The 26,261-nt window shown below is 38.1% G+C and overlaps 1 protein-coding gene across 3 annotated transcripts; it reads left to right on the top strand.

Annotated features, from left to right (window-relative positions):
* The first annotated feature begins 456 nt into the window (after positions 1 to 456).
* Positions 457 to 25,061, top strand: hook3 (hook microtubule-tethering protein 3). 3 transcript variants are annotated; one of them, XM_040053518.1, is made up of 24 exons: positions 457 to 672; positions 7,428 to 7,513; positions 7,774 to 7,846; positions 7,983 to 8,033; positions 9,379 to 9,511; positions 9,636 to 9,703; positions 9,993 to 10,055; positions 11,291 to 11,374; positions 13,221 to 13,384; positions 13,492 to 13,632; positions 13,960 to 14,047; positions 14,235 to 14,348; positions 14,488 to 14,598; positions 14,961 to 15,045; positions 15,151 to 15,220; positions 16,715 to 16,855; positions 17,210 to 17,297; positions 18,818 to 18,852; positions 18,947 to 19,029; positions 19,186 to 19,286; positions 19,399 to 19,503; positions 19,644 to 19,715; positions 20,331 to 20,467; positions 22,030 to 25,061. In XM_040053518.1, exons 1-24 carry the CDS (start codon positions 616 to 618, stop codon positions 22,043 to 22,045), a joined length of 2,166 nt encoding a protein of 721 aa, XP_039909452.1. In that variant the 5' UTR covers positions 457 to 615; the 3' UTR covers positions 22,046 to 25,061. The 3 variants fall into 3 exon arrangements, with proteins under 3 accessions (XP_039909452.1, XP_039909453.1, XP_039909454.1); XM_040053519.1 differs by having other exon boundaries at positions 20,632 to 25,061; XM_040053520.1 differs by having other exon boundaries at positions 458 to 672; positions 20,331 to 25,061.
* The last annotated feature ends 1,200 nt before the right edge of the window (positions 25,062 to 26,261 follow it).

The raw sequence follows: 26,261 nt of genomic DNA, 5'->3' as shown, positions 1-26,261 counted from the left end.
ACAAACTGTTTCTGTATTTTGGCTTAGTTTTCTTTTAAACCTCACTGGGTGTCTCACTGTGAGAAGTACCCTCTGGTGCTCTCTATAAGCATTTAGACTTATGCTTTTACGCAGCACTGAGTCAGCTGTATGTCTTCCCAAGCTTATGCGCTGCTTCCGTTTTGCTTGCCAGAAAAAAAAAGTAATTTCCCTGGATTGTTTTGTTTTTTTGCCTGTGATTGTGTCTACATATTTTAGAACCATAAATAGATGAATGTTTCATTTGGTGCTTGTTTTGTGCTAGTTTTCAAGCAAAGGCTAAATCAGCTAAACTGGCACACATGAAAGGCAGAGCAGGTTAGGATTCTTGTGAAATAATAATTGGTTGTGGACTAGCTTTTCCTGTAATTAATACCTGACAGTACATTCAAAGTGAGAACTGCCCTTTAAAACGAACTATAGACTCCGCCCACACAGCCCGCCTCTGGTAGACGCCGGACTAGCGAACCAGCGAACCCGACCATTGGCGGACGGATTGTGAGACACCCAGAGAGCCAGAGATCTCGGGAGTGTATGAAGCTGACTATCAAGTTCAGGCTCTCTTCGCCACGTAAAGTCGGTCTACGTTAGATCACGATGAGTACATCAGAGTCTTTGGATCGTATGGAAGTGTGTGAAAGCCTCTTAACATGGGTAAGTAATCGAGTTATAGTTGTTTTTCCGCTGACAGACGGTTCTCCGGCGCCCCGGCGACGCTAGCTAGGCTAATGGTAGCTCGACGAGCTAACGGGAGTAACGTTAGCTGGCTAGAGGAAAATGACTCGCCTCACAGTGGTTACGTATGCAGGCCAGCTGTTTGCTGTGTTTAGCTGCTGATGTGTTGGTTGCTAGCCGACAGCACGCCACATACCATGGCGTAACTATTGATTTTTGATTCATGCGCTGTGTAATCGGGCTTTTATCTAACGTTATTTGAGCTTTCGTTTACTAAATCCCTACTGAATGCTGTGTCAAACCGCATTGGCCTTGTTATGATTTAAAGCTTCTTTTGGTCAAGCCTTTTTTTTCTTTTCTTATGGTATGAGGATAAACGCTCGGCGTCTGCTTTGGGGTTAAATTCCTGTCATCGTTGTTCAGTGTAGCATATTATTATGTTCTCCTTTCTTCCTCATTCCTTCTTCTGAATAAAATGTTAATGCTAAATAACTTCTTGGGCTTGGATTTTTAACCGGACATTACCCCATATTGTTGATGCTCAGAGGCTGAAAACTGGGATTTAAGCTAAAGGCGTCGGACTGTAGAGTCACGTGCTGCAGACTGGTATATGTTTACATTGATCAATGAGGTCTCCCAACACTGGGTTTCTAGAAAAGGCATAACACGTTGTACTTGGAAAGCTGTCACATCCTCATTTACCATAGTATGACTTGACGATTGCTGATGTTAAACCAGTGACCTTAAGGTTAATAAAGTGCTGCTCAGGCATGTGACTGGATGGAACGTTATGAAAACTCTGCATGGAAAAATTACATGTTGTCACAATACTCTAGTGGTAGAAATGTCAGAATTGTATAATGGAAACATCCATCTGGTGTTGGTTATATTGGAGCCGAGTTCATGCATGCTACCCTGCTTCTCTAATGTCAGCATATCTGCACACAAGCTGGTTTCTGAGCAGGTTCACTTGGGTCACCTGGATGTTGTGTGATACTTGAAGCCATAAAACATCCAGTGATTCCAGAAACTTCACTGAAGATGTGTCAAGAAGAGCAGTAGATGACCCCACAGATTAGTTTTACACACACAGCATAAAATAATTGATTCCCCTTTGTGAAAAGGCCCGGTAAACCTTTGTCATAGTGATAATGGATCTGGCAAACATGCCTCACATACCTTACATGCCTATTAACAGTGAAGATACATCAGTGACTAATCAGGACTAAAACGAGACAAGTGTTACTGGTTTAGATTAGTGCAGCATTAAGATCAAGCATAGCTGATTTTCATGCATGTTCTTTGTGAATTAAATTTGCAAGTACTATTTAATGACTTTGTAAATACTAGATTTGTTTGGAGAAACACTATTTACCTTCCCAGCTTTCTAGTTCAAAGTCTATAATATCCAATTGTGTTTGCATGAAGAGCAATGCAATCCTTTAAATTCACGGTGAGCCATTCAGCTTCATGTATCCTGCCTGCTGAATGGTCCGCCTTGCAAGCGCCCACAGCTAAAACAAGTGGAATATTTCCCGGACTGAGAACACGTGATTATCTCCCACTGCATGCTACATGTGAGTGTGTGTAGCTTTGGTAATTATCCAGACTGTTAATGAAAAATTAACTAGCTATTTAGTATATAGTGATATTTCTCAACTCATACTTTAAATATATAGGGTTGCACATGACTGGAAAATACACATCATGTACTTTTACTGTCATTATATGAAATTACTGGATGTTTAAAAAGAATGAATGAATAAAAGCCACAGGATTTAATGTTTTTGTTGTTTTTCATTAATTTGCCCTTGGGAAGGTTTGGTATCACAGCAGGTAGAGCAGGTCATCTACTAACTGGAAGGTTGGTGGTTTGATCCTTTTTGCTCCAGTCTGCGTGGCAGAGTGTCTTTGGGAACGATACTGAACCCAGAGTTATTCTTAATGCATGTATCAGAGTGTGAATGTGCAGCACTTAGATGCTGCACATTTACACATAGAGAGAAGTTATTGTGTGAATGAGACATGTTGTATAAGGCCAGAATGCTTGAGTAGAAAGCCCTATATGAGAATCAGCCATTTACCATTAAATCTGAGAAAACACACAGGAGATGGTTAGCCTGGTGTATTTATCAATGTTGTGATTTAGGGTTTCAATGCGCTGCAGATTTGAAAAAGGCTAATCCGGCCTCTTAATACGTGATCGCTTACATTCTAAACTTTATTTAGTCGTGCACACGTTCTCCACAGCTGAGCATGTCCTGACCCAGCTGTTACTGCAAACTTTTAGGTGTGGATTTCCTGTTGGGTCTCAGTCCACCCCATGTGTTACCACCAACCTATGTACTACAGCTGACATTTATAATAACATGATTGTTTATTGTTTTTGGTTGACTAGCTGAGTTTTTACTTTTCACTACACGCTCATTTCTAAAAGTACATATGAAACCAAGTTTACGTGTTGCAGTGGCTTATGAAACACATCTTGATGAAGCATTGTTTTGGTTCAGTGACCCTTTATGGTCTATACTGTCAGTCAATGTGTTCTTATTAATGCAAGAATTATCTGTGATGGCCAAAAATGTTTGTGGTAAACCAGGTACTCTAATGCGAAGTTCCTGATCAACCCTTTTAATACACTGCTGACTCGTGAGCTGAACCTGAGCAAAATTAGAGCCTCCAAATACCTCAGTTTGTATCAGTTAATGACCCATATGGAAAATATATATATAAATCTTATAAAGTTTGTATCTGTCTTGTGTGAAACTTGTATGAAAAGCATACGAGAGTGAAAACAGATATAAGATCCATTGAAAAATTATATATAATTCGGCTTATTAGCCAGATGGATTTGCGGAAGGAGCAATAAAAGTAAACTACAGCAAGAAGGTGCTGTGTTCTGGACATTTGGAGAACATGGAAAATTTTGGTTTTTTTTTTTTTTTTTTTTCACGGCTAATTGCTAGCCCATACAGACCTTTGCACATCTAAACAAACTGCTCTGTAGTTCATTTGGAGCCGCACTGAGACCAACATCTTCAAAGGGTCTCGAATTGGTTGTTTTTGTCCACACCTGCGTGCGATTATTGTGTTCACAATCTATAAAAGTGAACCACACCAAGGGGGAAAACAAACCAGAGTTCGGTTTTAAACATAGGTTAGGGACTATAGTGGATATCTAGAAGGTATCTTTGGACCGCTTCCCACTTGCCCAGTGTGTAGTAAAATGAAGAAATAACTTAAAAACTCTTAACAGTAGTGGAATTGAGATTGTGCAGGTGTTGTAGGTACTGGTACATGTTCACATTTATGTTTAAACTGTTTAAGAGAAGTTGCCTTGAGCAGGACAAAAGGGTAGCTGTCGAAGCAGTTTTTCATAAAAATCCAGGGTGTGCAGACGGTACTATTCCAGTAGATGCTGAAGTGGCTGTTGGCCTTATTTTGCTCTCTGGTAAGTGCTTCAAGGCTTCTTGATTAGTATAATCGTAACAAGCTGAATGGAAGGTGATCCTGATAATTAAGAGGACATTTATTAGCCCAGTTTCGCTCTTGGACGAGTGCTTCAGGGTTCCACGATTAGTTTAATTAAAATAAGCTGATTGGAACATGAGCTGATGATGTCATTCAGAGGACATTTAGTAGCCTAACGCTATCTCAAAAGTTGACATCCCATCTGAAATCAATAAAGTTTGAATTAGGCTTATATTATAAAATATAAAATATTATATATAATATTTTACACTGGGGCTCATATTCTGTTGCCCTTTAGTCGAGGCAACACAAAGGTCTATCACCGAAGTTTTCTTTCCAAGACAGTATTTACCAAAGCATAGGAAATACTAACTAGATTTAGTCCTCTGTAACTACCGATTGCATGTATTTAGCTGTTGATTCACATAAACGTAGAGACTATAAAGAGGATGGATATAAAATTAAATCATATTTTTTATATTCAGTGATGTAATCCAGCATATTGGCGATAAACATTAGGTTTGATTGAAGGCTGATTGGCTATTTGTGACTGATGTAATTACTGGGTTAATTGTTTTTAGATTTGTGCCTGATCAACATTCAAGACACCAAATGTGACATAATTAACTAATCTCTAAAGGCGTTTTTATGAGGATAAGTGTACTGAACAGAATGATACTTGGCTTCATTCATGGAAAACGTGACTGCACAATGTCCTACACCTGCACATAAAGCAACCCACCTGCACTGGTCAGCTTTGGCTTTTATTAGAAATCACATGAGCATACATTCCTTTCCGATGCTTTGTTATATAGTGTTACTCTATGTATTGCGCTGGTTTGGACAGTGGGACATGCAGCTAAAGCTGTCAAGCTCACATTACCATGAAAGCCACTATTGTTTAGAAAGAATAGTGTAGGATCTTTTTCAAGCTACAGCCACACAAAAATGAAAGGAAATTTTTATCAGTCAGCAAAGTGGAAAAGTAGCTGATTGATTTAAGATGACTTGAGGTGATACGTTAAATCAAGCACAAAAGCACATTGCGTGTCAGGGGCCGTGAATTCATTTCTTTTGTACAACTCTCACAGTGTGTTGTCAGCTAAGGACTGCCCGGCATAGTGTCACGTTTGTTAGTGGTCAGTGTGGTTTTTGCAGGGCTGGCTCATCCTTTATTTTCTTTCCTTGTCTGCCTTTCCTGCAAAAGGAAACGATGCAGACCAAATATTGCTGTTGTGCAGTACTAAGTTCATAACAATAGGGATCCATGCAGCCGTTTCTACTTAGATGTTTGTCTTGTCTCAGTTCCTCTTAACTCAGTGGCTGTTCAAAAGAAAAGGGATTTGTGTTGTTGTCGTGCTCGTATTTTAGTAACATATTTTTAATACTGTCTAAAAAAGCTAACGCATTTAAAAGCTACAGATTTATGATTTTATTGCTACTTTAGCAAATGTTTTAAGAGGCAAGTCTTGCTATTATAGTCTATCCCAGTTCCATCAAATATAGGAAGTTAGTAAGTAACTGTATCCTGTACTTTAAAGCTGGCAAAAGAGTTTAGGTGAGCTGGTAGATGGAGTGAAAACTGTGGGTGTGGGTAATCAGGTGAAGTTTCTCTGCCTTTTCCCCAGTAATTGGTGTTACATAATCACGACTATTGTTTAGGTTCTCTTTTGTGTTGGCTCCTGGCCAGTGTCTGGCTTTCGGTTCCTGCTGCCTAGGACTATTTGACAAATCGCTTATTTTGAAAGCAGTAATAGATAAAGTTTTGCAGCTAATTGGCCCCCCCAATGTAATTACAGTGCAAAAAAAAAAAGACAAGCGGAAAAGACTCAAAATTTGCATCTAAACTGTAGCGTTACCTTTCATGTCCAGCCTAAATACAACTGTAGTCTAAAAGCTTTCCTTGTAGATGGATGTTACTGGAATGTCATGCTGCCCTCATACCACACGAGCTGTGTCCTTCTAAGGTGCACAGTGTCAAGTGTCTTCTTGTTTACTAATCTTGTTCTTTCCTAATGATGAAATAGTGCTGTTAGTTGCTTTTCTGTGACATAATAACACACTTCCCATGGTCCCAGACTTAAATTGTTAACTTAAAATATAAATTAGTGTGAAACTGTTAAAATAGTTAGAAATCAAATTAGTTTAGTACAGTAAATTCATCCATCCATCCATTTTCTTCCACTTATCAATAAGTATGTGTGTGGGTGTGTAGAACAGTGAATTCATTTTTCATTTTTAATCTTGTTTAAAAAAAAAAAAAAAAAAAAAAGATAAAACACTCAGTTTTAAATAAATGTTAAAACTCGGTAGTGACAGCAAACACTTGTAAAAGTCTTGGTCCAGTCAGTCTCTCAGACTTGCAGCGAGATAAACATGTATTCAGTTCAGCCTTTTCAGTTTCAACCCCGGCATAACAAAGCAGGGTGGGGAAAACGTACTAGACATGAATTAAAATGATGACACTCACAGAGACAAGCAGGTAGAACCAGGACAAAGTTGCTGGTGTCTTTTTGGTACCTCTGTGTCATTCATTCAGTTTGTTATATCACTCACAGAAAAATAGATTGACCCAAGAAACAAACCTCACTAACCTGTGTCGTTGTTGATGAGCAAAATATGTGGACAGCTGGTTGGCTTTTACTTTTAATAGAGGCCTTGCATTATGTATATACTATACTATATAATAGAAAGTGAGAGAGACAGAATTATGTACAAACAGGATTTTAACTAGGTTTTTCATCCCTTTTCTTAGTGTATCTTCTTCCTTTGGCTCTTGTAAAGTTGGCATGCAGACTGATATCACTTCTTTCTGGGCAACAGACTTTCTGCCTGAGGGGTATGCTACAGAAAAATATGGAGGGTAGGAAGAGAAGACGTGTGAAATAGTTAGAAGGGACATAATGAAATAATGATATAATAGAAATTGAGCAGAATGACAAGTGAAGTCCGCAAGAGCAGTAAGTGTGAGTTCTTGTTAATACTGTGGATGATTGAGAGTTATTAAAAGACACCATTATAAAATTTGCAATGCTTACGGTGGATCTGCTCAGTGGACAGCAGATAAGTGTGTGATGATACTAGCCAGCATACAGCTGTGACAGTATGATTGTGAGCAAGGGATTCCCTAAAATAGGGCGTTTAATCTTATAATAGGTTTTTTCTAGTGTTTCAAACATGTTATACTGTTTTCAACACACTGGTTACTCCTGTATAATTGTATAGTTTAGTTCTGTAACCAGCGCTTTGTTTACTTATTTCAGATCCAGACATTTGGAGTAGAGGCTCCATGCAAGACTGTAGAAGACCTGACAAGTGGTGTTGTCATGGCACAAGTTCTACAGAAAATGTAAGTAGTTACTGTTAATGTTTGTGTAGAAAGAAAATGCAATGTTTCTAATCAGTTTTTGATTAATTTTATTACATCATTGTAAAGTTTAGGTAAACAAATACAGTTTAATCTCTATAAAGTTATATTAAATCCATAGTCCACAAATGAATAAAAAAAAAAACCCAGTCATTTCATTTGGTATGCTTTTTTTTATTTTTACCAAAGCCCACTTTGCATTGTTTTGTTTTGTTTTTTGTCTGTGTGTCTGAAATTTCTAGAGATGTAGTGTATTTTAGTGATGCTTGGATTAGTAGAATCAAGCCAGACGTTGGAGACAACTGGAGGTTAAAGGTAAACATGACTTACTCTTGATTTCAATAATAGCAAAGTGTGCATGAGATGGGCTTTGTCAAATGGTCTCTTTTTTATCAGTATTTGCTGATTAAACCTGAATTTTACTAATAATATACGTTCTTCTCTTTTACAGATCAGCAATCTAAAGAAAATCTTGAAAGGCATCCTAGACTATATCCAGGAGGTAAGAGTATTTAAATTATTATAATGATTTTAAAATGAACTTTCAGTACTTTACATCCAGACATTCTTGTAGAGGAGAAGTGATTGTCTACTCTACTCCAGTCAGCTTAAGTCATCACAAGTCATAATAATCCAGTTGTTCTTGATGTTTCTGATGTGATTTTATTGTTTAAAATTTACTGTTTTATTGGATGTGATACAACTACCGATTGCTAGGTTGCTAAGACGTTGCCATGGTGGTCTGTAGTTAATCGCGTTTACTTTTCAGGTTATCTGTCGTGTTGTTCTAGCTGAGGGGTAGGATAAGTTCATAAAGTGTGATACCTACTGGAAATGGAGACCATTCGACTTGAAAGTAAAAGTTGTGCCCTTTGAAACGTGTTGGCTGCAGCACTGAGGCACAACTTTTACTTTGTATAAAGACCTTCATCATTTCTGGTTTGTTTCACTTTTGACAGTTTAACAGCTCGGAGAGTAGCTGGCAAGAGTTTGTCGACAAGTCCATCACTTCCAATCAAACTATAAACGCAACAATATAGTAGTGACCAAAACAATCACAAGGCGGTATTGCCATCTGGTTGAGGAATACACATTTTCCCCTTGCGACAGGTTACACAGGCCTATGTGCCTGGGACTCTAGCAATCGTTTTCCCAGCAACTACAGTCAACTTCCAGCAATGACTTGCAACTGGTCAGTGAATACTATTTCTTTCACTCATCTGGTTGCCAGATGGACTAAACCCCAAAACACTGTATATGTGTGTATATAATATGTAAAATACTTTAAAAAATGCAGACGTACAACTCACTTTTTTAAATTGTTCATAATATTGTGCGCCACCCCCCAGAACACACAACCAGAGCTTGGAGCTCACAGCTTGAGGGGACTGTGAAGTTCCTAGAAGGAACTCTGCTTTGTTCCAATCTGCCTTTTTGTTTAAAGCTGGCAGGAAGTGGAATAAGCTCATTGAACTACTGTTTATTGCCACTCTTTCTCATGTGATGTTAAAAGGGGGATTCTCTTTTATCCTCTTGATCTATTTGTGTTTGTGTGACAGTAATTGTTATATGGGATTTGGTGCTGTGTTACAGTCTGTGTTTTATTGAAGGAACTACCAGTTGAATTTGTGTTAGGATAATTTTTCCTTGCTTACGTGATTTTGTGTATTTGTGTTTATTGCTTGATCTCCCCGGTGACTGTGGATAGAAATGATCTAGTAACTGATGTAAATCTGGTAGAATGCATCTCTTCTCTTAGGAGATTCATGTTCTTGTGCATTGACCCTGATAAATAAATACAAACCAATACAATGTATAGCCCTTACACATTTCATCCTTGTCTCTAGGTCTTAGGCCAGGATATTAATGACTTCCCACTACCTGATGTTAATCTTATTGGAGAACACTCTGATGCAGCTGAGCTTGGAAGGATGTTACAACTTATATTGGGCTGCGCTGTCACCTGTGAACAGAAACAAGGTGAATATTGGATTTAAGAGGCCAATGTTCTGTGTTGTCTCCCTGCTTTACCCACTGATTCAGAAAGTTTTGTGCTACTTTGTACTTACTTACTTTTAATTTTGGTTTTCTCTCTAATCCCTAGAATACATCAAAACCATAATGGTGATGGAAGAATCTGTGCAGCATGTTGTCATGACTGCCATCCAAGAGGTACCTTGTTATCTATTTTAGACCTTTAAAAAGTATTATGTGCATATAATAACTAATAAATGAAAGTAAGAATCTTTGATTCTTGCTTTTTAATGATCAACAGCTAACTGGTCACATTTTTATGGATAAAAAACACACTCTGGTCACTGGTATTGTTAATTATAAATTTGAAACCTATTCGATTCAGGAATGATACTGATGATAAATAGTAATATTGATACCAATAAAACTAATGGTATCCATCGCTAGTGTTGTTTGCACTTCTAATCATTTTTGTTTGTATCTGTAGCTGATGACTAAAGAGACTCCAGCTACAGGAGGAACTGACTCATATGTGGATCTGGACAGACAGGTATGTAGATTTCAAGCTTTGACAAGATCCTATGCAGCATTTCACTCAGGTTGAGATCTAGACTTTGACTCCGTCATTGCAACAGCGTGATCGTTACTTTTTCAGCAATCTCTTGTAAATTTGCTGCTGTGCTTGGTCTGTTGACCCAATTTTGGCCATGCTGTCAGACAGATGGCCTCACATTTGACTCTTCAATACTTTGGTATACAGATCAGTTCATGATCCACTCAATTACTATAAGGTGCTTCATACCATCTGTCAGCCACAGGATCCTTTGGCTGACAGATGGTAGGAGGTGCGCTGATAGGCTGTATTTAGTTTTTCCTCTGCATTGTCACCAAACATCTCCGGTTTGGTCTCGTCTGTCGTCTGTCCAAAGATCTGCTCTTTTCCAGAGCTCTTGTGCTTTGCTCAGATGTAGCTTTGCAAACCCAAGCCTTGTTTCTATGTTCATTTTAGTGGGAAAAAAATCCTGACAACCCATCAAAACTATCCATACTTGTATACTTGTTCAGTCTTTTTCTATGAACTTTTTCTCATAACCATGTTAGAGCAAAGAACAGCATAGGCTTGAACAAAGTTGTGAAGGTAGCCAGCAAAATAATAGTTTTCCCACAGTCTACTCCTTGCTGTATATGAGCAGCAGGTAGTGTGAAAGAGCTGAGCTATTGTGCTGAGCCAGATTCATCCCCTTCAGAGAATTTGAACCACTTCCTTCAGGCTGCAGACGGAGAAGAACACGAGTAAGATGTCATAGGATCTAAACTTTTTTTTATTACCTGTGCAGTAGCGTTCTTTAGTTTTATGTCTCTCTTATTTACCTTGTGGATTTTTGTTTGTTTGTTTTTTTGGGGGGGGGGGGGGGTTTTTGGAGGATTATGTCTTATGATTTTGTGTACTTGGAATCTTTTGGATTTTGATTTAATAAAAACAATAAAAACAACAATGTTTTTATTGTTGTGTGTAGTTTTACTGCTTTTATATTGTCTTTCTATAAACCTTCTTTGCTATTGGATTAGATTGAATTAAAATTATTATTTTTTTTTTTTTGATCAGTGAATCCACTGATTAGCAGCACCTGACTGCTACTTACCCTCTTAATTTATATGAAAATAGTAAGGATGTACTTCATTTTTCACAAGTCTGCATAGAATTGTTTTCCTTTTTTATTAAGTGTACTACATAAAACATTTTGAGGAGCAGCAGTTCTTGATTTATGCTTAATCTGTTTTCAGCTGAAGAAGACAGTTGAGGAGCTGAATGATGCTTTGGCTACCAAGGAAGAGATTGCCCAGAGGTGTCGCGAGCTTGACTTGCAGGTTGGTTTTGTATTAATAACGGCCAGTGGTTTTAGGCTCTTCACAGCTAGCACCGTGTACATTTACTCTTCCACTACACTCCACTACAACCTATTACAATAAGGTTGTGAACAACTTTTCTGCTCTAACTTATTTGTTACACAAGTGTCATACTTCATAATATAGTTTACAGATATTTTTAGTTACACTTTAAAAGCAGCTCCATTTTTGGATTGATGTCATCAAAATTGTTGATTCAGTTGCTACTGATTGGCATGTCCCATAGTTCCTTATTTAATAATTTCCTTGCCAAATTGGCGATCTGACCCACCAGCCCAAAATCTTCACTGTAAATGAAAGACTGTTAATTGCAGTTGTTGCCAAAAAGTGGAGCTGTAATTTAAAGGGATACTTGCTCTCCACTTGTGTTGAATCAGTTTCCTCTTATCTTTCCTCTTTACTCTTTCAATACTGTTTGCCTTGGTTTAAAGGCTCTCCGTGCCCAAGAGGAGCGTGATAGACTGAGGTTAGACTTTAATGAGCTAGAAGAGAGGGTAAATCCAAACTTTATTTTCTTTGTTTCTTTCTTATGTTCATGGTGTGTGATTTTCTTTAGCCTGCTTGCAACAGGTTCCCCTTTTCCAAATTCTGTGTGCATGTATGTGTACACATTTGTGCACAAGCATTTGTGCAACTGTACACATTGTCCTGTTGGAGCACACCAGGCACAACTGCAGTTTGGTCTGGCTGTGTCAGATGTGGCTTTCTTTTACCTTGGTGTGTCCCATGCTTTTCCACAGCAATAGTAGAAAGCGAGGGAAATAGGTTAACATTTGAATTCAGAAATTAGTCACTTATTGGAAGAATGCGTTCATCACTGTTTAAACATTATGCAGTCTTCAGATTTTTATTTTTTTGGTTGCATAACTCTGATCAGCAAGCAGTCAGCAAAATTATTAAGCCTGTACCTGAAGGCACTTGGTATCTTTTGAGGAACCCGTGTGCTGGTTTTGGAATTAATTGCAGCTGATTTCCACCCTGTTTCCTGCTTTTTGAGCTGCACGGTTCGCATCTTTGATGTGATACAGTTTTGTTGCCATAAGGGAATTTTCACAAGGGAAAGTTCCCCTGCTTCACATTCACAACAGTCTTCGTAGGAATTTTAGACATGGAAGTGTTAAGCTTTTTAGAAGAGAGAGCGAGTCACACCATATTTGTTTAAAATACATTTTTAAATAAAATAAAAAAGAGCAAATAGATTCACTAGATAAATTTCCTAAAGTCCCAGAAGGATTAAATTATTTTCCAGTGTTTTAAGGCATGTTTATAGACTTGATCCAGGCAAATTAATAAAAATCCCTTCCTTATTGACTGATTATATTAATTTTTTAAAGAAGGTTTGTATTTTCTCTCAACAAATTATATCAATATAGCTAATTTATACTGTTTACATTAAAATGCAGCAGCAGCTTTTGCTTTGCTTTGCCCATCACACTGAGAAAACACCAACCATGTAGCCCTCTCTGCCATGTTGGAGTTAATTGATTTGCCTTATTAAGGTGTGTTTGGTGTGTGTTTGTTAAATTAATGGACCTGGATGCTGTAAAGGAAACAAGCAAATTAAAGTAGCTTACCTACATTGTGAAAGTTATAAATCATCTCTAACTTGTTTCCCTTCTGCATCTCTTCTTTTCATGTGTTTAAAATCCCTTCAATCGATCATTTCCACACCTTTTGTGTTCCCGTTAATCCTTCTTTTCTCCACGCTGTCCCATTTTCACCTTTTCTTATCCCATTCCTCTCATTTCACTCATGATTTCGTGTATCCCATTCTTTGGCCTTTTCTTCAACACTTCCCTTTCTCCAGGTGGCAGCCCTGCAAGAGGAGAAGAGCAGTTTGCTAGCAGAAAACCAGGTCTTAATGGAGAGACTTAACCAGTCTGACTCCATAGAGGATATAAACAGCCCTGCTGGACGCAGACATCTTCAGCTGCAGACGCAACTGGAGCAGCTACAGGAAGAAACCTTCAGGTCTCGATTTGCATGCAACGTGGAAAGGAATTTCAACAAGTCAGGGTTGAATTGATTAATGCCAAAAATCTGCAGGCTCAATGACACTTGTTTCTAATTCCCTCTAGGTTGGAGGCAGCAAAAGATGATTACCGGATCCGTTGTGAGGAGCTGGAAAAAGAACTTTTGGATGTGAAGTCCCAGAATGAAGACCTTACATCACTGGCTGATGAGGCCCAGTCTCTAAAAGATGAGATTGATGTCCTCAGGTATTTTGAGGATGCAAAACGAACCCTTAACATATTAAGATTATTAAATTAAAACAAACTAAAAAAACTAATAAGATTGGAGATTTGTTGTTTGTAGTAATTTCTAGCTAAGGTGCTGTGAAGCACACGTTTTAATTTTAGCATTCATTCATTAGTAGATGTATTGGCCTAAAGACAGAAAATAAAAGAGCCAAGAAAACACTATGGCTTAAAAAAACATTTAGCTTTACAGCAACTTTAAACTAAACTTTAACTAATCCAGTGTGGAAATCAGCAGGATCAGTATGACAGTGGTGAAAATAAAACTGCTTGTTGTTTTCCTCGCAGGCACTCATCTGACAAGGTGTCAAAACTGGAGGGCACCGTGGAACACTACAAGAAGAAACTGGAGGACATGGGACTGCTCAGAAGACAAGTACAATCTCTCTCACTCTCACACACACGCGCACACACACGCGCACACACACAGCAACTTTAATACAGCTTTTATTCTCATGAGTGCTACTTGACTTTTTTTTTAACACTGTAGTTCTTGAAAACGTGTAAATCAGATTGTGAAACGTGACTTTCAGTCTAAAAAAATGTATGTCCGTATTTTCCAGAACAAGCTTATGGAAGAGAAAACCACAGCTTTAATGCAGGCTAATGTTGGTTTAGAGGAAGAGCTACGAAAGGCGAATGCTGCCAAAGCCCAGTTGGAGACATACAAGAGACAGGTACCTGTTCCTAAATAAATAATTTATACATTTTCCCAGTCTTAGTACTGTACTCCAATTCTGTTTTACAATTTTCATGCTTGTGTAATCATTTTTTTAGCGATCAGGTCTTCTTTTGAACTGTCATCTCTCTTCACAGGTGGTTGAACTTCAGAACAGACTGTCAGAGGAGTCTAAAAAGGCGGACAAGATGGAGTTTGAGTATAAACGCCTCAAAGAGAAAGTCGATTCTTTACAAAAAGAAAAAGATGTACGTATATTTAATGTGACTAAAATTAGGACTGATGACATACAAAAGAATTACTTTAATTTTTTGTTTGTTTTGTTTTTATGAAATATGCCACTTTACTGTTCTTTCAGACCTGTTTCTCTTTTTAGATGAAATCAAATTTGTTACAGCTAGAAAAGCCAAACCTTGTAACTTAGCATGAGAGGAAATTTTGACCAAAGGCTCTTGATAACTGGTACTTGCGCCCAGCTGTCTGGAAAGTATTTTACTGGAAATGTTTTACTACTAAGCAGACTGATGTTGGTTCCAGATCCTGCACTTCTGCTGTTTGACCTTCTGTCTGTCTCGCTCATTCACACGTTTGACTCTTTGTCTCTTTATAGCGTATGCGAAGTGAGAGAGATTCATTGAAGGAAACTATTGAGGAACTACACTGTGTTCAAGCTCAAGAGGGACAGTTCACATCAGGTGAAGAAATGTCTTTGTCCTGAAATATAATAGGTGTAGCTTTGCCTCTTATAAGTTTAATGAATTCTTGCTCATCTTATTTACAACTAATATCTGCATTTAAAGGTTTATTCCCATTGGGTAGCAACGATGGTTCTGATTCACTGGCTGCTGAGATCACCACTCCAGAGATGCGGTATGTGTGTGTGTGTGTATATTTGTTTTAACCCATATGTTTTTGCGCCAGTTTGATGATTTTAAATGAAAGAGAAGAATATGATGGACAGATCCAATAATGATATTAGATCATCCTAGAAGTTGGTTTTTAAAATAAAAAAGAACAAAAAACTAATAACTGAGTAACAAATACAACAGCAAACTATGCAAAAAGAATATAACTAATGCTCTGGTAAAATAAATTCGCTTTTTAAGGCTTGATTCCTAAATTTTGGATAGTAAAGTATGTCTCTAGTGTAATTTATTTTACAACCAGATAGTTTCAAGCCCGCTTCAAGGCTTTCTCTGCTGTTTTATGGTGGATGGGTTTAGCTTAAAAACCCTGTAGAGCGTTATGTAATAATTGAGTGTGAGTTACATCAGACTGCCAGCAGCTTTCCAGGACAGCTGGATTTTCTGTTGGCTGGATAATATGCTTAAATTTTTATTCAGTACTTGTGAACCCAGGAAAAATGTGGATTTGTATACAAATCTTCTAAAAGCTACTTTCAGGGAGAGGGAAGGTTAACCCCATCCAGGCAGTTCATTTACTGTAAAGGTAAATGATGAAAACATGTTGTTTTGTGAATGACTAATGACTTTTCGTTCCAGTTGATGTCTTTTGGTGACTTTTCAGTATCAACATGCTGCTTTTATAAGAGGCACCTGTTGCCTGTTCATTTGATCTGAACTGTAAAACAGTGAGTCGCACTCGCAGCTGAAAATTCAGTCCCTCAGCCAACTGCACCTCACCTGAAAGTCGTAGTCAGTACCTGTAGTCAGTAATAAATTGTTTGGAAACAACAGTTCTTCAGTTGGAATGGATTCATGTGCCATGCCCTAAAAACAGGGCTTGACACAAAGCTTCCTACCCATCCTGCTGTTTTGGTGATTAGCTGAATGTAAGGCTCTCAGGTGCTTTATATTCATTTGGCTGTCTGTCACACTAGAGCCCAAGACAAGGCTGACCTCAAGCTTTATCTCCTGCTGTATTAAATACAGGGTATATCCAACCAAATTTGTGTAGATAACATTTTTGACTCAAGTGTGGAATTTGTCAGATTTAACCCCCTGCTGTAACACTGTCAGGAGCACTAAAACGGAGCAGGCCATAGGTATAATTCATTAAGCAGACAGTGTTGTAATAAGGTGATTCACTACAGTGATTAGTTACGCTGAAGTGAATATCTCACTTACACTCACTACTTGACCTGAGCTTGCTTGTGTGTATGTTTCCGTGCACAGGAGTACACCATTTCAAAGTGAGCCCTCTTCCTGTTGTGGTTGAGGTTTCCCTTTCTGCACGTTGTGCCCTATACTAACACGAGATAATAAAATAAATAAATAACATAAAATATTGCGAATTTTAAGTTCATCATTTAGACTAATATTCTGAAGCATTTTTGAGACTGTGGTATAAAACAAGAATGCTTGTTATTTGAGTTTAACGCTCTTGATGCTTCTGTGTTTCTAGAGAACACGTGATTCGTCTTCAGCATGAAAACAAGATGCTGAAACTGGCTCAGGAGGGATCAGACAATGAGAAGATCGCTCTGTTGCAGAGTCTACTCGAGGATGCCAACAGGAGAAAAAATGAACTGGAGACAGAGAACAGGTTGGCATCGAGCACAAAGACATATAGCTTATTGGTATTAACAGGAAATCACCTATTACTGAACCCAGTGTCTCACTGATATAGAATCTGAGAAGAGCAAACAATAATATTGTTCTTCCTTTTGGTCTGTTCATATTAATATTGAGCCACATTTTCACTTGTGTGCTGGAATGTGGGTGATTCTCGCCTTTACTTCTCCACACAGTTGTTCTTGTCTTTGTTGTATTTCAGTAAATGACTTATCAGCTAAAAATCTCCTTCTAATATTGGATCTACAACAGTTTATTTTGCAGTTTGGTCACTGATTTGTTGAAAATAACAACACTGTGGTGAAACGTTGTACTTGTTATCTAGGTTGATAAATCAGCGCTTGATGGAGGAACAGAGTCAGGTAGAGGAGCTACAGAAGAATCTTCAAGAACAGGGTTCAAAAGCAGATGATGTAAGTAAATGCTTGTACTCATGTACTCATACTGTACTGTGTGTAATTCCAGCACCAGTTTACTGGTGGCAGTAAACAGAAAGCAATCAAACTACACTTCAGAGAGTGCAGTGCTCTGTTTCTACTGACGGCTTAGGTCCTGGAAAGTCATGTGCAATAGTGAAAAAGGCAACGAACATTTTTTCACAACATCAGCCTTTTTGATTCTTGTGCTTACCTCAATGCACTGTAAACATTAACAACTTCTAACAGCTTTTGCATTCCCCTTTCTGCGCATATATCATTTTTTTTTTATATTTATTTACAATTATTTCTGCTGTAGCATTAGACACACTAGCTTTCTTGGGACGATGTCTAGCCATGTTAAAGACAGGTGTTTGAGGCTTGATTGCGACAAGCTCAAACAAGCTCCTCAGCAATTCAGCAACTCTAATTTTTCTCCATCATATTAACACATTTGCCTGCCGCCTCACCTCTGATGCTAAATGTTTTCATGGCCCTCCTCTCTGTTCCTTGTCTCTTTCAAACTAGTTCCTAGTATGGGACAACAGATTTTTAAGAAAATGCGATTTGGAGCATCTCCCAGGAAGGTTGATGTGAGGAAGAGAGTTTACGTGCATGTTTAACTTTGTCTTTACTGCCTGATTAACACTGATCTAAAACTTGTTTTCTTTTGTGGGGTTTCTGGTTTAATTTCTTGTCCATCACTGTAGATCTTAGATCTCAGTATCAGCCTCATCTTTCCTTTCACTCAATATCACGAGAACAGTGTCTAAAATCATGCAACAGAAAGAAGAGAATGGAAAACGATTTCCCTCAAATAACATTGAAAGTACAGATGCAACATTTATGTGAGAATCAAAGATGTGAAACTGTCAGATTATTATGTCACATCTGGCACCTCTTTTTAATTTTTGCCATTTTGTTCTTTTGTTATTATTGTTATTTTCAAACTGTTCTCCACTGTCAGACTATAGTAAGTATATCTTTGTGATTTCAGCAAGTTGCAGCTTTTAGACTTTTCAGTTCTGATGTTTGCATAGCTTTTTAAAACATTTTTATATTGACAAAAATGTGTAACCGAATGTAGCATTTACACTTTAGAGTAGTAGCAAGTCGCAAATATTCTCTGTTCTTGTGAGTAGTTTTAAATCCCCTCCCCTGATAGAAACCCCAAAGTCCTTGTCTTCTCCTCTAGCTTCCCTGTAGCAATCAGAGCATGTAATCTCTCAGTACTCTGAAAATGAGTTTTGTCTATACTGGCTGCACGTCACCTTGATGTCAAATTGGGGACTGGTGCTGATTCAAAATGTAAAGAAATTAGGTTCCTGCTTTAATTGTACATGCTCAGTATCATCAACACTTTGACTATACTGAAGGTCTCTTCATCTCTTCATCTTTCCACATCTTGGATCATGATCTTTTCCAAAAACAGTTCAACGTACAGGAATGATTGAATTTTGATACCACGATTTCTAACACGTTCGCCCGTTTTGTTTGTTTTCTTCTTTTTCTTCCAGTCTTCTATTTTGAAGAAGAAATATGAGGAGCACATGTGAGTGTGTTTTAACTTAATTTGCACATCTCGCTTAATTCTGCATTTCATATTGTGAGCTACCTGATATAAGGTGCGATATTCTTTTTCTTAGGGAAAAAGTACAAGAGCTGAATAATGAGCTGCTGAAGAAAAATGCCTTCATTGATGAAATGGAGCCGAAATACAACACCAGCAGTGAGTTTACGGTGATATCTGAATATGCAAAACACGCTGACATTTAAAACAGTTTGTGTGTAATGTTGCTGTACAGGTAACTCTTCATGCACTGACATTAAAATGTATGAGTCAGTTTAAAAGAAATCTAAACTAAGATGCTGTTTCTCCTCTCAGTCCAACGAGTGGAGGAGCTGGAAGAGGCCTTGAAGAAAAAAGATGAAGACATGAAACAGATGGAGGAGCGATACAAGAAATACCTCGAAAAAGCCAAGAGTGTGAGTACATGTTTACTAGCAAAGGGTCCATAAATGAATAGTCTTCTGTAGGGCGGGCTGTATGGGACACAAAAAAAAAACCCCAAACATAACCTGAATTTGTCCTTCACAGGTAATCCGAACACTGGACCCCAAACAGAACCAAGGTTCAGGTCCTGAAGTCCAAGCCCTGAAAAACCAGCTGCAGGAGAAGGAGAGGATGTTGCATTCACTGGAGGTAATCAATTATCTAGTTGGGAATTAGGGTGCCTGAAAAAAGGGCCTGGCAAAATAAGTAATAGACTCATGTGCCAATATTTGTTTTAGAAACATCCTCCACTCTAAGGTTGATTTTGCCTTCATGTTTCCTCCAAACAGAAAGAAATGGACAAGACAAAGAGCCAAAGAGATCACGAGGAGAAACTGATTGTGTCAGCCTGGTACAATATGGTAAGGAGCACCTATACAGTCTGAAGCAAATCCTGGTGATACAGGCGATTGGTCTTCTTTTTAAAATGCACTGTGGCACATACAGCTGAGATTTGTGGCCAAGCAAGTAATAATAGCAATACACAGAAATAGCTACTGTCAGGAAGTAATTCATAGCTGAACAAAGCATCTACTAAAGCATTGAAAAACAAAAATGTTATAATAGGAGCTTTTTTTAAATGTTGCGTATGTTTTCTGCTGTAGATAACAGATATAATACATTTCTCTACCACAGAGGGTAAACACCCCTTTTTGTTTGCCCAAGAAAATCACCACTAGATGGCAGCACAGACTATTCAATAACGTCAATGGCTGTTTGCTCATTATATATCTGATCATTTGCTGGTATTATTGTTCATGAGCTGCTAAATCAGCACTAATGTTGAATGTCAGCTAATTTAATTTCCTATACCTCAGGCTTGGTGGACTAACTAGCAGATAATCTAATGACTGTCTTAATATGTGTGTCAACAGTCTGCGCTCCTTCTTGAGGGCTGTCTTTGACTTGGAGTGTTGCTGATTTGTAGTGACTTTCAAATGGGGCCTTAAGCTTTCCTCCTCTGTTTCTTTTACCAGGGTATGTCTCTGCAGAAGAAGGCTGCTGAAGATCGACTCGCCAACACTGGTTCTGGTCAGTCTTTCCTGGCCCGGCAGAGACAAGCCACCAGCACACGGCGCCAGTATCCCGGTCACGCCCAGTCAGCTACCGCCAGGTAGATGGCAGTAGGGCACGAAATGCTGCAGCCAGCTATTTTACAAGTCCCCCGAACGATGTGCCTATTTTGAGGCATTCTGTTTTCATTCATTTCTAATGGAAGTAAATGTTTTCCTGCATTTCCTGCCGATTGATTTTCTTTTTTTTTTCCTTCTTGATCAGATCCATGAGGTAGAGATGCCAAGAAAGGTTGCCCCCAAATCTTGCACCTTTTTTTTTTTTTTTTTTTTTTTTTTTTTTTTTTTCTCCTCCCCCTAAGCGTATTTTACCTTGACGCCCATCATGCAAGACTTCTACCTTTTATCGGGCTTCAGCATATTTAATAGGTTCTGACCAATCACACCAAACATCCTTTCTTCCTCCCTCTCTACCACTGACCTTCTTGAACCTGTGCTATGTAGTAAACTTGTGCCATGCAGGTTTTCCAGACTGCAAGGCTCAGAAGAATCGCGTGTCCTTGTCAAGTTACTGTAATTTTTGATAAGAGGAACCGCTCTACCTGTTCATGCAGTATTTATGCACATCTCTACCTGTAGTAACATTTTCAAGTTCAGCTTGTTTTTTGCAGTGGACTTGACAGCTTTTCTGTCCTGCGTCATCTATTGTAACTCTTTATGATGTAGCTTTAAGGAGGTAAAAGCAACTTTTAGTTTAATGTGTCAGTGTTTCATTTCACAGTCTCGACCAGCAAATACATCGAAGCATAGGATTATGTAATGTCTCGTGTAAATCTTTGATTTGCTTGCTAAATGTTCTAACTGATTTAATTGAGTGATTTCAAATAGGACTGCATGATTGTTGGTAATGGTGCAGCAATAATTGTGAATGGTAGCTTTTTTTCCCGAAGAAAAAAAAAGACTTCTTTAGGTTTTGAAATTGTTCCAGGTGGTGCAATTTAAGACTTGATAGATTTCCTGTGCTAGTGTACATACTGGTGTAAATTAGTTTTAAGTATCTAAGAGAACAAGGAGCCACCAGCATTTACAGAGTTGACAGACAACACCTTATGTGCCATAGTGTTTGATATAAATGTCTGTACCTTGGCAATCTGTCAGGTTTACCTTCCCCCTAATATAACGTGACAAAATAATGTATTCACAGAACGTTTAGCGGTGAGATGGTTGGAGAGTTTTAGACCTGAGGACTGTCTGTTGAAAGAGATTTAGTTTCTGGATCATCTGCAGAGTGGACATGAAGACCTGTTCAGTGTCACACATCAGAGTGGACTGTTCCATATCACTTTCTATAATCAGCTCATTGCTGTCACAGTAAAAAGCACTTTTTTTCCAGGTTTGCTAAAGGGTGTTTAAAATGCGCACTACATACAGGTATATAACTTCAAATGGGAGTCTTGAATAGGGTATGCCTTTCTCAATATGTGTTTAACCGATTGTTTGTTCCGTTGTCATTTTCCAGTTTTAACGCATATCAGGAATCATAACTTACTAACCTTGAAATAATTTTGCTTGGTGTTAGATCAGGGGCAGATTGTTGATTTTAGGCTAAAAAGCCCTGCCATCTGACCATTACTTCTTTTCTTTTTTTCCCCTCCCTCAACAGCAATGTCCCTGCATGACTGGCACACCAATGACCTGCCCGAGCCTTGTGTAGCCTGGCCTGTTCTTTATGTGGCCTACACTGACCCCCAGCTGGGCTAGGCTGTGGCACGCGTGCATGAACTACCTACCTGTTTGCATGACTTTGCATTGACTCAAGTCTGCGAATAACCAGCCCACTAGCAGCAGCGCGAGCACTAACAACCCTCTGCGGTGTCACGTATTATAACCTCCAGACAAGCCCGGGGAGGAACGGGATTGGAAAAGAAAACCCTCGCTCTCCTTTCCCCTGTTAATTTTTCCACCATTCCGACTCCTTTCCCCACACCCTGATGCTCTTTGTTACATTCTCTCCTCCTTCTCTCCTCCTCCCCTCTTGTAGCCTTCATAAACATGCCTGTTTGTTTGCTTCCACACTGCATCAAGTCTGTTACACCTATGTTACAAACAACCAGGAAAAAGGAGTGGAGTAAGCCAGTTATCTGTCAGTCAAGTTTTGGGTTTAAATAGGCCTGTTCTCTAGTATTTATGTCTAACTTGATTTTGTTTGGCTGCTTAGGGATACCTCAATGACATATTCCTGCATACTCTGTTTATTTGTGTGGCTCGAGGATTGGGGTAATATTTGAGAGGTATAACCTGCAAATCAGTATGCATAACAAAAAAGGACTCCATTCTGTTTTTAACTTCTACAGTAAGTATTTTTTATGAAAGCCCTGAACATGTTGCTAGATTGCATCTTAAAAGTGCTTTTACCTCAAGTATTGAATGCAACCAGTTTTGGACTAAAGGCAACAATGCTGCCCGAAAAGTGTTTGCAGAGATATAAATATAAAGTGTTTAAATGAAAGACATTGTTACAGATGTGTTTTGAAAAGCAGTAAAAGCCCCCATTAAGCCTGCTTGCAGTTTTTTGTTGTTTTGTTTTGTTAAACGCACATCTACATAGTGTTTCTGATAGTAGCCAAATTTCAGTTGATTCCTAATTGATTAATAATTTTTTTTTTTAGAAGCAAATAACCTGTGCCCTACCATATCTTGGTGTATTTTACCTTGGATTTGAACATTCTTGGTAGTACAGACATGAAACTGTGCATTAGCTCATGCAGGCTAGTGTGCCGTCTATTCACTTAAAGTAAAATTGGTTCATCATACTAAAAGGGAAATGGTCTCCAGTGGTCCTGCTGGCATCCTGTATTTGGACGCTTACTACTTAAACATGTTACAGTATTAGTAATGGAGAAACATTGATGTTACTGAGAGTAATATTGTACATTTTATGTAGCTTCTTTAAATAAATGTCATTATTTTCCCTAAAGATTATGAAACTATTGAAAAGCGGGACTCAAGGTTAAATGTATGTCAAAAGTATGACTGCATACATTAATTTAAATAAGAGCGTTGGTTGCGTCATCTGATTTAGTGCCTTTTTTTATTTGTTATATGAAAACATTAATTTGGTCCTTTTCTTTCTGTAACAATAGATCTTACACACACATTTATTTTGTTATTTGGGGAAAAATGTTAAATATGGATTTTAACTTCATAAATTATTGTGTTGGGCTTAATGTGGACTTTTCTCTGCTTTTAATCTATTTTACTTCTATTTGATATGTTGCATAAGCTTAAATGGTTCATGGTGTGCATTTTTAACAGCTTATTCTTTTGCTGCTTGTACAGCAGTGTTAAACTTTTAGTAGTATTATAGCACCACTCATATTGTTACAGTGGATGTAATTTATCCATCATTTAAATACTTGTCTTATGCAACAAAAGGACGATAAAGTTTGTGAACATGTACCTCCCGTTTCTTAAGTAGGAGAATTTTCTTAGAAATCGTTTTATTTAAAACGTTTTTTTCTTTTGCTTTAACAAACAAATCACTCTTTATTTTTAATTTAATAATTTACTTCATCCCTACAAATGGTCATGTTTTTTAATGCCTGCAAAGACTGGTGGGTTTTTTTGTTTTGTTTTTTTCTTTCTTTTTAGTGGGAAAAGAGGTTCATTAGCTCTTGAGGATGGATGTTTAACTGCATTAAAATGTTATCTCTGCAAGTCATGTTTGTTTTCCAAAACTGAGTATTGGATGAATATTTTCAAGTATGAAGTCAGTAGCAAAGTACGGCGGTGTCTTGTCCCAGGGTTTTCGAAACCATTAGCCTGTGACCTCTGCAGTTTCAGCTGTAAATGTTATTCCACAGAACTCTTAACCGTCCATCCCCATACGCTGGTAAGAAATCTGTATATAATGAAACACATCCACATTGGGGTTGACCTGTTGAGATTTATATCAGGGATTTGAGGAAAACGTTTTCTTTTTTTAATCTCCCTTAAGAAAAAGCACAATGTCTTAACCCCTTTTATCCCAGTGAAATCAGCTCCTGTGTTTTGTTGCTCTTATTTGCATCTGTTTGTTCTTTAATAATACATCAAATCGGCTAGTTTGGACTACTTTCAGACCTCGTCAATGCCACTTCTTCGTCAGTACAAAGTAAAGTTACCTAATGCTGAGGTTCTTACTCATTGTTTTCTAATTAACCGAACTCTAATTGAGAAAAGCAGTAATCCTACAAAACTGTCCTAATGTGGTGCATTTTTCTTTTAAAACGTGCTTAAGATGAAATGACTACCCAGTATTCTCTGTTGTTAGCTGGTTGCGCACCTACAATGGAGACCAGTCAAACTGTATTAGAAAGAAAATATGAACAGGGAGCTGTTAACAAGTCGGAATCATAACGTGCAGTGTTTGCTGTAGGTTTTTGTTTTGGTTTTTTTTTTACTCGGTGAAAATGAACAAAATTCGTATTGAAGTAGCAAATAACCTTCCATTTGCCAAGTTTTATATAGCTTGTATACAAACACACTATGTACATAAGTATGTGACTTGGGAAGCGTGTAGACATTTTAAGAATGAGGAAAGTAGAAATCCTGTCTACTTTGGATTATAGCACCTGTCCAATGAGGGCTTACTGATGAAAACGTGCTTCCTACACTGCTAAAAATGACATTGTAAATAAAGCTTGTATAAAACTGGCTGCTGGGCTTTCTTTTGTTATCACCTAAAACCACACATTTCCATTACTTGCTGTTAAAATTAATCTCATTTATTAAATAAGTTAAAATGTGTATTTCTCTTATAAGGCAATGATCAGTTAAGGGTAAACTAAAAGATTCTATATGTAAGAGGCCATAAATGTCATTGCCTTATTAATCTCTTTACAACAAAGCTTCTTTCATTTGATCATGAGACAAATTCTGATGATTGTCTGTTAAAATGGCTTTTAAATCGAGGATGTTTGTTATTCTTTTGTCCCTAATGCAGAATCACTCTTACCTGTAAAATGCAAGTGTGGCATTAGTGTGCTTTCCCTATTATTGCACTTTGCCTCATCCATCACCCCATCTTTGTTCTTCAAAGTCACTAATGCCAGAAGGGGTAATGTTGAGTTTTGATTCTGCATGTCTGCTTGTCTTATAAACTGAATTTGCTCACTCATACTCAACCCGGCCTGGGAAACAAAGGAACAGATGCCCCTTGAGGCTGCAGACACCAGAACTTCCCTGTATCAGTGTCCCATTCTTCGATCTTCTTTTTCTCACTCTAACCTCAGCCTCCGGGTTCTTCCTCATGACACGTCAAGGCAGATGTCCAGAGTCAATATAAATACACTTCTCTGGTTACTCACTTCTCACACTGACAGTATGATTGAAAGGAGGAGAGGTCATCGTTGCAGTCCACAAAGGTAGGTAGGAAGGAGGCCATGGTGAACAAATGGATCAGACACAGGCCTGTCTCCCAGTCAGTTTGAATGTGTGCACCATTTGAAAATAAGGATACTAAATATTTCTTTTGGACTTACAGTTGCGTTATTATCTTAATGTCTTCCTCTTTTATGGTTTCTCACTGTGTTTTGGTTTGCATGGTCATAGAAAACTGCTGGGTTAGGTATAGGAAATGATTATGGGTTGGGTCAGGCGAGACCCTTTGACAGCATTACTCACATGTTAGAAAGTCTTGCTGCTAAAGCCCTGAAGGCAAGCTTCTCCCATGTTCACCAGGAAAGAAAGTGTAGGTTTACCTCCATGTCATACTTACTCCCTGTTGGGCTGACTGAACTGACCTACAAGTTACTAACAAAATTGTTAACGAAACTTCATCTGTTGTATATCATATCACAATTTCTCGTGAGAAAATGTTAAAAATCAATATATTAGTGTTTGAGTTTATATGAG

Source organism: Simochromis diagramma, unplaced genomic scaffold (genome assembly GCF_900408965.1).
Source record: "Simochromis diagramma unplaced genomic scaffold, fSimDia1.1 OVJJ01000596.1, whole genome shotgun sequence".
Classification (NCBI taxonomy): Eukaryota; Metazoa; Chordata; class Actinopteri; order Cichliformes; family Cichlidae; genus Simochromis; species Simochromis diagramma.
This window is presented reverse-complemented; position numbering and strand designations above follow the sequence as displayed.